The sequence below is a fragment of the Triturus cristatus genome, chromosome 1_2, assembly GCF_964204655.1.
Source record: "Triturus cristatus chromosome 1_2, aTriCri1.1, whole genome shotgun sequence".
NCBI lineage: Eukaryota > Metazoa > Chordata > Amphibia > Caudata > Salamandridae > Triturus > Triturus cristatus.
Window position 1 is genome coordinate 917,232,647 of NC_140580.1, and position 14,247 is coordinate 917,246,893.

At 41.3% G+C, this 14,247-nt stretch overlaps 1 protein-coding gene across 1 annotated transcript; it reads left to right on the plus strand.

Moving 5' to 3' along the window:
- Positions 1-2,501: 2,501 nt before the first annotated feature.
- LOC146868315 (uncharacterized) lies at positions 2,502-3,299 on the plus strand. Its single transcript, XM_085614196.1, has one exon. The coding sequence runs from the start codon at positions 2,502-2,504 to the stop codon at positions 3,297-3,299; it is 798 nt and encodes a 265-aa protein (XP_085470322.1).
- Positions 3,300-14,247: the final 10,948 nt, after the last annotated feature.

The following is a 14,247-nucleotide window of genomic DNA, read 5'->3' on the forward strand; positions in this document are numbered from 1 at the left end:
GCATTTCTGCATTCCTGAAAATGGTGTAGTGTTTGTAGCTGCTGGTTGTTTCAACAGTTCTTTGATGTTTCTACTCCGCTTGTATGCAAACAAAGGTTGTTGTTGAAATAAACCGTTGAAGTCTGGTTCTTGTTGGAGGATCTCCCACCTCTTTTTGATGATTTTACTAATCGCGGGAGACGTGATCGAATATTTAGAAACAAAAACTTGTCTGTTTTGGCTGCTCGTGAGCTGAGATCTAAGTAACTCGCTGCGATCTTTGAGATTCGTTTTGTCCACTGCTTTTTTGAGAACTTGTTCTGGGTAACCCCGTTCGTGAAACTTCAAGTTTTGCTCGGAAAGAGCTTTTTCTAGCTGGTTGGGGTCAGATGTAATTCTTTTGGTGCGTAACAGTTGTGAGAACGGCAAGTTCTGTAATAGAGAAGGAGGATGGAAGCTCGAATACAGCAACAAGTTGTTCCTATCTGTAGGTTTAGTGAATACTGAGGTTGTAAAGGAATTGCTTGTCTTGGTAATAAGGACATCAAGAAATGACAATGATTCTGTGCTGATGTTGTGCGTAAATTTGATCCGACTGTTTTTTTCATTTAGTTCTTGAATTTTGGATTCAAGATTGGCTCGTGAATCAATCCAAATCAAAAATATGTCGTCGATGAAACGAACATAAAATGCGATGTTCGTTTGCCAATCATTGTTGTTAAAAATATGATCATGCTCAAATTTGGACATGAAAGTGTTGGCATACGCTGGTGCCCCAGAAAAACCCATGCTGGTACCACTGATCTGGAGGTAATACTCATCATGCCATTTAAAATAGCTATGTTGGAGACAAAAAGTTAACAATTCGAGAATGAATACCTTGTCGGTTGCCAATTCTGGTAATTGTAGAAGCGCCCATTCGCACGCATCAATGCCTTCTGAGAGGGGTATGGATGTGTATAAAGATGTGACATCTATGGTACACAAAAGCCAAGATGAAGAAAAACGTGCCATTGCTGTGTTCAAGAGATTTAAAAAATGTGTGGTGTCCTTCACATAGCTTCTCCAAGATTGTACAAATTTCTGGAGAAAATGATCAATGAATTGTCCTGCTGGTGTAAACAGAGACTCGCACCCTGAAACTATGGGGCGGAATGGAGGGTCATGTAAATTTTTGTGGACTTTGGGCAACATGTATAATGATGGTCTTCTGGGATGTGTGACTGATAGGAAACTGCGAACTTTGGGAGAAATCCACGACATTTCCTCCGCGTGATCTAATATGTGTTCCAGAGTATCCATGATCTTGGTGGTGGGATCCTGTTCTAGTTTCAAATACGTATCCGGATCTCGTAAGTGTGACTCCACTTTGTGATCATACATGGTTTTGTCCATAATCACTAGTGCTCCTCCTTTGTCGGCCATCTGAAATACTAGTCTGTTGTCTCTGGCCAAATGACGTATAATGGCGGTCTCATGTTTTTTGAAATTGGTAATGGTAGGTGCATGAAATTTGAGTTGAGACAAGTCCTTGCGGACAAGTGTCTCGAAAGTATCTAGTGTCTTGTGCGTGACTGGTGCCATAAACACACTTTTAGGTCTGAACTTGCTCAATTCAGAGTCATGTATTTTTCATTGGGCTTCAGGTGGTCTTCATGTTTCACTGGTATTATGACCACTAACAGTGACGTATAGTGGTGAATTTTTGGTATACGTTATGTTGCAGGGGTTTCTTTTATGAATCCACTACGTTGCTTTATATCTGGCTTCTCAAGCCAACACACTCACGCATAGGTTTATCTCTCCACCTCAACTTCACTTTCGGTGTATGTGTAGGACAAGTACAGGCACGATCAGACCTCTCTGGATTGTCAGACGATGTTATCATAATAATTTTTTTGCAATAGAAATGAAAATGCAAGAAGATATATGTTTAAATTATTACATGTTGCAAAACATATCCAATTTTTTCTTTTATATACAGGCCTCTGAAGAAGGGATTGCTGTAAATCCCGAAATGCATTGGGCTATTTTCAACATCTACTGTCATGATGCACAACATTATGGAACTTTGTATTATCATTGTTTAAAGTGCATTTACAAGGAATTCACAATTATTGTTTATTTACAATGTTTACACAGCATATTATTGACAACGACATTTTTTGTATTCTGTGGGTTTGGAGGCTCATGAATTAAATGAGCTGAAACCAATATAATAATTGTTTACATTCATGGTGTACTTTATTTATTAACAACAAGCACAGGTTCAGTGGAGTACATACAGAGGTATTTTCTAGCAGTGCAATCGGTATACAGTTGCTCCGGCACCTGTTACTTTCATGTTGTATGAGGGTGGCTACCTTTTTCCGATTAGCACGCATTTCTTGTTTTAGCATGATTTAACAGTGGAAACGCAGTATATTATTTTCGTTCATTGAGTAGTGCGCTGACTTCCATAGATTGCCTATTTACCTCTTAGCCACTTCTTAGCCAGCAGCACACACAACACATTCTCCATCATGTCTTTTGACAGCATCTCTAACCTAACTGACAATAGAGCAGATACATTGTCATTTACAACATCAGAAGTTAAGGACATTTATGCCTTAATACAGGACACACCGTCTTTCAACGTCCAGAGCGGGTCAATATCACAACAAATCCGGCAACTCGAATTCATAGCTCGCAGAGCATTGAGCCAGAGATTACATGCATCTACACTCATACAATATCACAAGGTGCAAAGAATCCCCCGGGGATTACGTTTACCCATCAAGCCTTTATTATACAAATTCCAATTTAATAAAGCCTTCATGGAGAAGTGGCAGGCCATTTTGAATAAGTGTTCTCTAGATTTAATTCTTCTACTCATAGAAGAATTATCACGTACAATAAAAGAGCTTGAAGAAGAGATGAATACCATCAAAACAGATCTCTCGACACGGTGTGAAGCTGACTACTGGAAGCTTACACTAGATGACCTCAATAACAAACTAGACACCTACGGCAAAGAAATTCAAGAAAGAAAACTCCGCAAATTTCGACGAGACACCATTGACTATAAATTGAATGAGGTGTACACTTGGGCAGAAGTATACGCCCGTAGACAGCCTTATCAAAAACCTCATTCCTCCTCTCAAGAATCAGTGGTATCGGACCGTGAACTTGACCCTGCCAGGGTTCCCATCCGTACACAGTCAGAACCTACTAGTGGAGAGGACCAAGCTACATCAACAGCTCCCCAACCTTCTACATCTCAGACACAATCGGCTTCTTTTTTAGAGAGCAGCCAAACTGCTGGTCGTCCACCAGATTAAAAAAAACCAGGAGGGGCAAAAGAAGGGGACATCAGGAGCACGAGGAGCAGAAAAGTCTTGTAATCAATATTTCTTCCATTCAACTTACACCCAGTCAATTGACAGTTCTAAACAAAGGGACATCTTTTGTACCCATATACCAAACCAACGCTTTTGAACTTGAGGTTGCGGTGTTTAAATTTATGAGGAACCTACGCTTGAGACATTTCTTTACCAACGTTGTCACCAGTACACCAGCTTCAGATGTCATTGAAGAAGAGCATGACTCTGAATTGAGCAAGTTCAGACCTAAAAGTGTGTTTATGGCACCAGTCACGCACAAGACACTAGATACTTTCGAGACACTTGTCCGCAAGGACTTGTCTCAACTCAAATTTCATGCACCTACCATTACCAATTTCAAAAAACATGAGACCGCCATTATACGTCATTTGGCCAGAGACAACAGACTAGTATTTCAGATGGCCGACAAAGGAGGAGCACTAGTGATTATGGACAAAACCATGTATGATCACAAAGTGGAGTCACACTTACGAGATCCGGATACGTATTTGAAACTAGAACAGGATCCCACCACCAAGATCATGGATACTTTGGAACACATATTAGATCACGCGGAGGAAATGTCGTGGATTTCTCCCAAAGTTCGCAGTTTCCTATCAGTCACACATCCCAGAAGACCATCATTATACATGTTGCCCAAAGTCCACAAAAATTTACATGACCCTCCATTCCGCCCCATAGTTTCAGGGTGCGAGTCTCTGTTTACACCAGCAGGACAATTCATTGATCATTTTCTCCAGAAATTTGTACAATCTTGGAGAAGCTATGTGAAGGACACCACACATTTTTTAAATCTCTTGAACACAGCAATGGCACGTTTTTCTTCATCTTGGCTTTTGTGTACCATAGATGTCACATCTTTATACACATCCATACCCCTCTCAGAAGGCATTGATGCGTGCGAATGGGCGCTTCTACAATTACCAGAATTGGCAACCGACAAGGTATTCATTCTCGAATTGTTAACTTTTTGTCTCCAACATAGCTATTTTAAATGGCATGATGAGTATTACCTCCAGATCAGTGGTACCAGCATGGGTTTTTCTGGGGCACCAGCGTATGCCAACACTTTCATGTCCAAATTTGAGCATGATCATATTTTTAACAACAATGATTGGCAAACGAACATCGCATTTTATGTTCGTTTCATCGACGACATATTTTTGATTTGGATTGATTCACGAGCCAATCTTGAATCCAAAATTCAAGAACTAAATGAAAAAAACAGTCGGATCAAATTTACGCACAACATCAGCACAGAATCATTGTCATTTCTTGATGTCCTTATTACCAAGACAAGCAATTCCTTTACAACCTCAGTATTCACTAAACCTACAGATAGGAACAACTTGTTGCTGTATTCGAGCTTCCATCCTCCTTCTCTATTACAGAACTTGCCGTTCTCACAACTGTTACGCACCAAAAGAATTACATCTGACCCCAACCAGCTAGAAAAAGCTCTTTCCGAGCAAAACTTGAAGTTTCACGAACGGGGTTACCCAGAACAAGTTCTCAAAAAAGCAGTGGACAAAACGAATCTCAAAGATCGCAGCGAGTTACTTAGATCTCAGCTCACGAGCAGCCAAAACAGACAAGTTTTTGTTTCTAAATATTCGATCACGTCTCCCGCGATTAGTAAAATCATCAAAAAGAGGTGGGAGATCCTCCAACAAGAACCAGACTTCAACGGTTTATTTCAACAACAACCTTTGTTTGCATACAAGCGGAGTAGAAACATCAAAGAACTGTTGAAACAACCAGCAGCTACAAACACTACACCATTTTCAGGAATGCAGAAATGCTACAATTGCGTGAACTGCAATAATGTAATACAAGGTAACATCATCAACCATCCACACACTGGGAAACCTATCAAACTCAAATACAGTGGAGACTGTAACAGCCTGAATGTTATTTACACCATTAAGTGTCCATGCGGATTGTTATATGTGGGTAAAACATCTCGTAAAACTAAAATCCGCATATCAGAACACAAAAGCACAATTCGCACAAAGAATCAGAAATCCCATTTAGTACTACATTGGTTGGAACATCAACATACCATAGCACAACTCAAATTTACAATCCTCGAAATGGTACCTCTTAACACTCATTCAGACACAGCAAAACTTTTGGCCCAAAGAGAGGTATGGTGGGTTAAATTTTTAAATACACTGGTACCAGCAGGACTGAATGACAAATTGGAACTTATGTGCTTCTTGTAACCAACATTGATCATGGGAATTGTATTTTTAATGAACGTGTTTAGATTGTAAGTACTGTCCTCACGATCTTTCGGTGGTGGGATCTATTTCCATCTTACAACTTCACTACTAGTCGATCAACACTCATCCTCTAGTCCATTCGTTTTTTCCACAATAACAAAAAAATTGTTTTGCACAAGTTTGCACATTTCTTTTATTATTTTTTCTATCCATTTTTGGATAAGGGATCATTACATCAGTTTTTTTCATTCCAACCACAGGACCGGGAATATTCATCATTCATATCACAATAATTCCATACTCATAACGCCGCTCTGGATAGGGCACATGATTTTTTGAGCATTCATAGTACCAGTTCCTAGGTTGTACCCGTGCAACAGCATGGCCACACTTTTCTCTGTATCTCAGGCCCCATCAGAGTATATTACAGGAACGAGGTGACAGTAGGCAGGCAACTACAAAGATACCCAGTTTTGACACCAAGAGGCATTTTATCGTCATTTCGGCTTGGGTTAAGTTGACCACACACTAGAGTCATTTATCTTTAGCATTTTCCGCAATCTTAGACATTTCACGTTCGGTGAACCTCCTAACAGGTTCACGGCCAGTTTGTACGTTCCATTCCAAGATGGATCCTATCTTCAGTTTACATGCGCTTCAGTCCTTCCTTAATCTCGGCGGCTTGCGCATGCTCCGCGCATCCGCCTATAACAGCCCGGAAGCGTTTTATTCAAACACGGGCGAGCGCGTTTCCATACGGAGCTCGGCTTTACATACCAGGACTTCAAACAACTGCGGAGCGCTAAGCGAGGTAGGCACATTTTAACACTACAATACATAGGAACTCCAGAGTTTTGTAAGATAGGGCGGGGGCTTTACTTGGGGGGAGCAGACGTCCGTAGTCATTTCGCTTTTCGTTTACAGGCCATCTTCACAAGATCTCAGAAAGACTTGTTGTTTCGTGATCTCCACCTCTACATCGAGTTGTTGCCAGTACACTCCAAGGTAAACATGGTACTTCCTTAAACAAGATAGAGTAATTAAACGCCATTGCACCACAATACAGCGTTTTTTCCACATGACATTGTAATTCTCTGTACATAGGCGATTGCAAGGATCCGAAGTAAACCTCAGCATTGCTACGCATTTTTTCCTTCTGATTGACTTTCGAGAAGCTTGAATCCATTCATTTCGAAATGCTTAATTCGACAGTTTTCACGTAAGGGTTCTCCTATATGTATTTTTCATTGGGCTTCAGGTGGTCTTCATGTTTCACTGGTATTATGACCACTAACAGTGACGTATAGTGGTGAATTTTTGGTATACGTTATGTTGCAGGGGTTTATTTTATGAATCCACTACGTTGCTTTATATCTGGCTTCTCAAGCCAACACACTCACGCATAGGTTTATCTCTCCACCTCAACTTCACTTTCGGTGTATGTGTAGGACAAGTACAGGCACGATCAGACCTCTCTGGATTGTCAGACGATGTTATCATAATAATTTTTTTGCAATAGAAATGAAAATGCAAGAAGATATATGTTTAAATTATTACATGTTGCAAAACCTATCCAATTTTTTCTTTTATATACAGGCCTCTGAAGAAGGGATTGCTGTAAATCCCGAAATGCATTGGGCTATTTTCAACATCTACTGTCATGATGCACAACATTATGGAACTTTGTATTATCATTGTTTAAAGTGCATTTACAAGGAATTCACAATTATTGTTTATTTACAATGTTTACACAGCATATTATTGACAACGACATTTTTTGTATTCTGTGGGTTTGGAGGCTCATGAATTAAATGAGCTGAAACCAATATAATAATTGTTTACATTCATGGTGTACTTTATTTATTAACAACAAGCACAGGTTCAGTGGAGTACATACAGAGGTATTTTCTAGCAGTGCAATCGGTATACAGTTGCTCCGGCACCTGTTACTTTCATAAACACATAAGGTCCCAAAGGCGAGACCTATTGGCTATGCCAGTGCTTGTTCTGCTTGTTTTCTGCCCTCTGTTTTGCCTTTTTTTCAGCTTGCTTTGCTGACCTGTTTTGCCTTTTCTCCTTGGTTTTTCTGTCCTCTGTTTTTCCTTTTCTACTCATTTCTAGCCTCTTCCAGGGCCTGGTTTTCCGATTGAGACCTCGCAATCCAGTGCCCAGATACCCACAGAGGTGACAGTGCCACGCTCTACAAATAGCTTGTTTTTGACCATATTAAATGTTCTTTCAGTGTGGGAATACCAACAAAGGCCTCATTTAATGTTTCCTTCCTTAAGACACAAGTAAAGGGAACACTTCTTGATCACTGTATGCTTGGAACAGATGACGTTCAACCTCATGCCTTAATATAATTTTACTTACTTGCTGTCTGTTCTGCCGACCGGCATGTAGGGCAGCAATGAAGGACCTCCACTTCTGTCTGTCTTGAGCAGGTTTCTGTACGGTGCCCCACCTGTGGTTCAGGGTCTTCATTGCTGTTTTCATAATTCACCTCCAGGTGTTCTTTGGCCTGCCTCTCTTTCGTTTGCCCTCTGAGGTCCAGTGGGGAGCTGTTCTTTTAATGGAGTCTTGCTCTCTTCTGATGGTGTGTCTTATACATCTCTCTATTTCTCCCAATAATGTTGCCCATGCTCTCTAGCTTGCATGGGGCAGAGCAGAGCGCATATTGTAATTTTGGGTCCTCTCAACCCAAATAATCTCAGCTGCCAAGTGGCACAAATGAATCCCATAAATCAATCTATCTATACTACCTCGTTTGATATAACAAAATGCCTCAGTGGAGTCTTTAGGATCATGAAGTTCACACACCTTTGCAAAGGTGAGTAGGAAAGGTTTTTAACTATCCAAGCAAGGATCTGAAGATGTAGCTAAATGAGTAGCCCAAGCTAGGGCAAGTTTAGTAACACAGTTGATTAGACATGCTGCCATAGCTCAGTCTTGGGAAAACTGCATGGCAAAGGCAAACTGCCCCATTAGGGAATTTAAAAAGTACCCCCAGCTTAACCCTGAGAAAAACTGGTGTGGCAAAGAAGACTACTGAGTTGTCAGTAGTTCTTAACTCATTAACCAGTGGGGCTTATGGGCTTTTTTGTACAAGGTCTTGTTTTATCAAAAATCTTGTATTAAGTTGTTTGAACATTGAAACTTCTTTGGTCTCCTTGTGCAGCCAAACAAACTGTTTTTGCCACAGTTAGAGGTATGTATTGGTGTAAACCATGTCATCTCGCTGCAGACTGAAAAACTGTGGTGATTTGTTTTTGTGTTTAATTATTTTATAACAAATTCTCTCAATATTTTGTTGCATTTCTGAAATTGACATACATACAACCTAGAACTCTAACAAGAAATTTGGCCCTAAATGTCAGAAGTCCAACAATACCAAATACGCATGTTTTTTTTTCTAGAGAATGTAGTCTGCACAATCATTTATGTAATATTAGCATTATGGTGTGATGTTCATTTGATGATCGATATCAAACTCAGGACTAAGTGGAAAGTATAAAAAAAAATCTTATTCTGTATTATCTATTGAATCCTTATGTCACAGGAATCCTCCCTGGGCTGTATTGAAACCTATCACAACCATATATTATACAATCTACACATCGTAACATTTCTGTCCCTGGGTGCCAGACTGCTCTTGCCGTGGTTGGCTGGCTGCGACAGCATGTGGAACAAGACCTTTGTTAGATTTTCAGGATTTGCTCCCCCCAAAATGTTAGTTTCCATCAGTCTAACATATCCATGCCAAGGTTTGACCCACATCTTTGTTCTCCTAGGCTATCTGAGTGTGGGACTATCAGGCATTTGTGGGATTTTCTTGTGTTTGAGCAGGGATCCACACACACTAGGCGCCAGGGAGTGCTTTTGATGGGGTGATTCCATGGGAGACGTAGGCCTGGGCGTGTTGGCACCTCGGGGAACCTCTCAACCCCATACACTGCTGAAAAGTGGATGCCCCAGAGAGTCCATGGAGCTGTGGCTTGCATGAATCCCAAGGCAATTTCTTTTGAATCCCTTACAAATTAAGTATGGTAAGAAATCAAACGTTTTTGGAGGAAAACTCCATAACTTAAAGTAAATGGTAAACATTGCACCACCAATGTTCCCACACTACTCCCATTAATATGTGGTTAGGACAATTGCATGGTGCAGGATAGGCAACATTGTGACCCTAGGAAGGCCACATTAACACTATATTGACTTCACATTATCACAGGTATGGCCTGTTCCTCCTATAAATTACAATAGGCCCACCCACACATGTGAGTTACTGTTGTAGTGGTAGAAAAGTGGGAATACTGGGTGGTGGGACTTGTGCAGTTCACCATAAATTCCAGGATTTCCATGTTTGGCCTGTGCCATAAATTCTGCACAGGCTGCTTAAGGTGTCTAGTGTCCAGAAATATATGTGAATGATATGTTATGTTATTAGGATTTGTAGAGCCCACTTATCACCGAGGGGTGTCCAGGCTCTGGAATAGATGAATAGGAAGATCTGGCTCTTAATTGAATTGCCATGTCTTCAGTTTCTTGCAGAATTTGAGAAGGGATGGGGCGGTCCTGATGTAGTGTGGAAGGTTGTTCCAAGATTTGGCAATGTTGTAGGAGAAGACGGATGCAGGTTATTTGCCCGAGGTGGACTGAAGCTGAGTGCAGTTGCCTTGTGGGTTAGAAGAAGTTGAGGAAGTGGTTGAGGTAGTCAGGTTGTACGTTGTGGAGGACTTTGAAAGCATGGGTGAGCATTTTGATTTGGCATCACTTATTTACTGGTAGCCAGTGCAGCTCTCTGAGGTGTGTCATGATGTTTGAGTTGCGGGGGATGTTGAGCACGAGCACGAGTATGGCAGCGGCGTTCTGGGTTGTCTAGTGTCTTTGTAAGAGTTGATTTGTAATGCCGGCGTAGTGCATTGCTGTAGTCGAGTCTGCTGGTGATGAGGCCTGGGTGATTTGCATCTGGTGTTGGTGGGGAGGCAGTGGAATATTTTGTGGAGCATGCGTAGGATAAAGAAGCAGGATGATGTGACTTTGTTCACTTGTTTGGCCATTGTATGTCTGTCATCCACAATGATGCTGAGGTTTTTGGTGTGGTTAGTGGGGGTGGGTGTAGGACCCAGGTCTGTTGGCCACCAGGAGGAGTCCCATGGAGATCTCTTGTTGTTGAAGATCAGGACTTTAGTTTTATCTGCGTTGTGCTTTAGACCGTTCTATTTCATCCAGTTTGCTACATTAGACATGCAGGTGTTGAAGTTAGTTCTGGTGGTGTGGTTGTTGTCTGTGAGAGGGAGGATGAGCTGAAGATCGTCTGCATAGGATACAATGATGATTCCATGGGATCTTTTGACATGGGCGAGTGCGTCATGTTATGTTGAAGAGGGTAGGGATAAGTGATGGTCCGTGAGGGACACCGTAGAAGAGGTTCATTGGTTTGGAGATGTAGGGCTGAGCCCGATTCGTTGGTTCCGGTTGGAGAGGAAGGAGGCCGGCTAGCTCTGGTAGGGATCATGAATTCCAGAGTTGTAGAGTCTTGCGATGAGGGTGCTGTGGAATATGCTGTTGAAGGCTGCGGAGAGGTAAAGTAGCATGAGTGCGGCGGTTTCTCCTTTGTCCATGATGGTCTAGATGTCATCAATCGCTGTGATGATTGCGAATTCCATGCTGTGCTAACTGCAGAAACCAGACTGCAAGATGTCTAGTAGGTGGTGGTGTTCAATATGGTTGGAGAGTTGTTTGTTGATAGCTTTCTCCACGACCTTGGATGTGAATGGTAGGTATGTGATGAGTCTGTAGTTGTTGAGCTCCTTTGGGTCTACTGAGTTTTAAAAAAAATTATTTTGAAGAGCTGTGAGTTCTGTGTGTTGACAATTGTCAGGAAAGCTTCTACTTTGGATGGAGGTGAGACATTTGTGAGGTAGAAACTGATAGACATCTCCCAGATTGAAGATCTGGTGGGGGCAGGGGTTGGTGGGGGCCCCGAAGTGGATTGTTCTTATGGTTTCAGCTGTGTCTTTTGGGATGAGGGGTTTCCAGTTTGTGTTCTGGTGGTACGATTTGTTGATGGTTGGAAGCTAGTTGATGAGTTCTTGAGTCTTGCTTTGGGGGTCGAATTTGTTATAGATATTGAGGATTTTTTTGTGGAAGAAATTGGGGAGGTTGTCGCAGAGGTCTTGCAAAGGGGTGATGGAGCTGGCGGTAGCTTAGGGGTTGGGAAATGATTTGATGTTGAAGAGCTCTTTGCAGTTATTGGAGCTGTTTTCCTGTCTGAGAGCTACGGCTGTTTTCCTTGCCTCGTTAAGTTGGCTGTGGTATTTCCTGAGTTCAGATTTGTAGGTGTTACTTGCGGTGGTGTCCTGACTGTTTCTCATCTCTTGGTAGGTTTCCCCAGGGAGCTAGAGGACCACCAAGCCCAGACTATTTATCTCACCATAAGAAAAAAATCCAAACACCAACTGGCTCCTTTTTAGGGCACATGACTAGAGCTTGTGTCTTGTTGTAAGAAAGCTGTACATGCAGGTAATTATTTCCTATTGCTTAGACAACATACCATAGATGCAGAGACCATATATACTTGGGTTTCATAGCTGTCCGTAGGTTATAGAGAATGTATGGCACCAAAATCACTGCAGCACAGGCCCCTTTATCCCCAATTACACATGTGTTCAAGCTTTGGATAATGGCAACAAACTCCCAGGCTAGAGCTTCAGACAAAAAGAGATCTATTAGGCTCATTCCTCGTACTACAGACCTCCTAGAGACATGTGCATCAGACCACAGAGCTATCACTCTGGTTACACAGATTGTACAAAAAAGCCCCCCAGGTTATAAACATAATACACATTACTGCCTTTGACAGCAAAGCCATCTTCTGGGTTGCAGAAATCCTAAAGTCTCAGGCACCTGAGAGCAAAGCATTGCGTCTGGTTACCTAAAGTGTGCAGATTCAAGACTTCAAATACAGAATTATGCCTTAGATGAATGAGATTTTACATGGTCACACACACATGAGCAAATCTGTGTTCAGGGTTACAGAGATCATACAGGCGTAGGCCTCTGACAGCAGTGCTAGCTCGGATTTCAGATCCCATTAAGGCTGAGGCAGCAAAACTATTCCTCGTGCGACAAAGGTTTTACAAATCCAGGTTTGTGACAAGAGCTAGGCTTTAGGATTATGGATGGATTTAACTGACAGGGACATCTAACATCTAAATAACCATACACATAAATATAACTCATACATAACCAGCAACATAAACCTCCAAAGGTCAAGGAGTAAAGTCATGCGCACTCCCAAAACGTAAATGCTCCAGATAACGTTTATTGAGCAAAACTCAATGCAATTTTAACACCAAAGTGTCTTATTCACGAGTAAATGAACAACAGTGAAAACAGCCATAAAATAATGGCAGAAGTGCATTGATAAAAACAAAGGACATTAAGTGCCTGTGACTGTGGGCGCCATCTTGAAATGTCAGATGGATACTTAATAGTAAAAATAATATAGTATTGTAGGGAAATCGCAATGTATGCAATACATAAATTGGAAAAACAACATTCTAAGAGAGTAATAGGTCATCTGAATATGCAAGCACCCAGGCTATGGACCCATTCTGAGACCCATAGCTGAAACAATAAAAGTACTATATACATTGATCACAACTAAAGGCAACACAAGCTAGTGTTCCCCAGTTCGAGCCCTAGTATGCTATGAAAATTAATAATCTAAAAGGCAAATGTCACGGGATAAAGCCTAAGTGAGCTAATACATCAGCTGCACAAGTGACTACCACATGGTGCACCGGGCATGTTACATTGATGACATGTTTGTCATCTGGAGGGGATCAGACCAGCTGGCCATCAAGTTTATTGAAAGTCTCAACAATAACAAACTTAACCTTAGAATTACTGGCCAGATTGACTAAGGGTCCCTGGAAGGCCTGGATCTGAAATTAGAAATTGTAATTCCTGTATCAATACTAAATTGTTCTGCAAAGTTACTGCTGGCAACAGTGTATTGCATGCCACTATTAGCCACCCTAAATACCTGGTACGCAGATTTCCCTAGAATACTATTTTATTTAGACTATTAAGTGTCCATTTAACATGTCAAGATGACGCCAGCAGTTGCATACACTTCATTGTTCTTGGTTTTTATCTATGCACTTCTGCCTAAATTCATGTCTGTTTTCACTGTTGTTTATTTACTCATGATCAAAACACTTTGGTGTCGAAACGTGTTGAGGTTTGCTGCACAATAAACCTTATCTGGAGCATTTACTTTCTGGGGGTGCGCGTGACTTTACTCTGTGACATTTGTAGGTTCCTGCTACTGGTTATTGTCGGGTTCCATGCCCGGTCACATGCCACACTTGGAGGCCAAGTGCTTGTGTTTATGACTTTGGTTACTTGATATCTCATACATAGACGCTTTGCACAGCAAATCTGTCTTCCTAATTACAACAATCTCATAGGCTATCTAAGATCTCATATAGAGGGATTAGCCATTTCATTACACGATTTTACAAAGCATAGTAATTTTTTGTTATGCAAGCCTTACCAAATTAATAGTAATTTCGCTTGAAGCGTATAGACCTGAATTGAATATGGTATCTTATTTATGTTTAAGAGAGGGACACCTTCTTTATACTGTA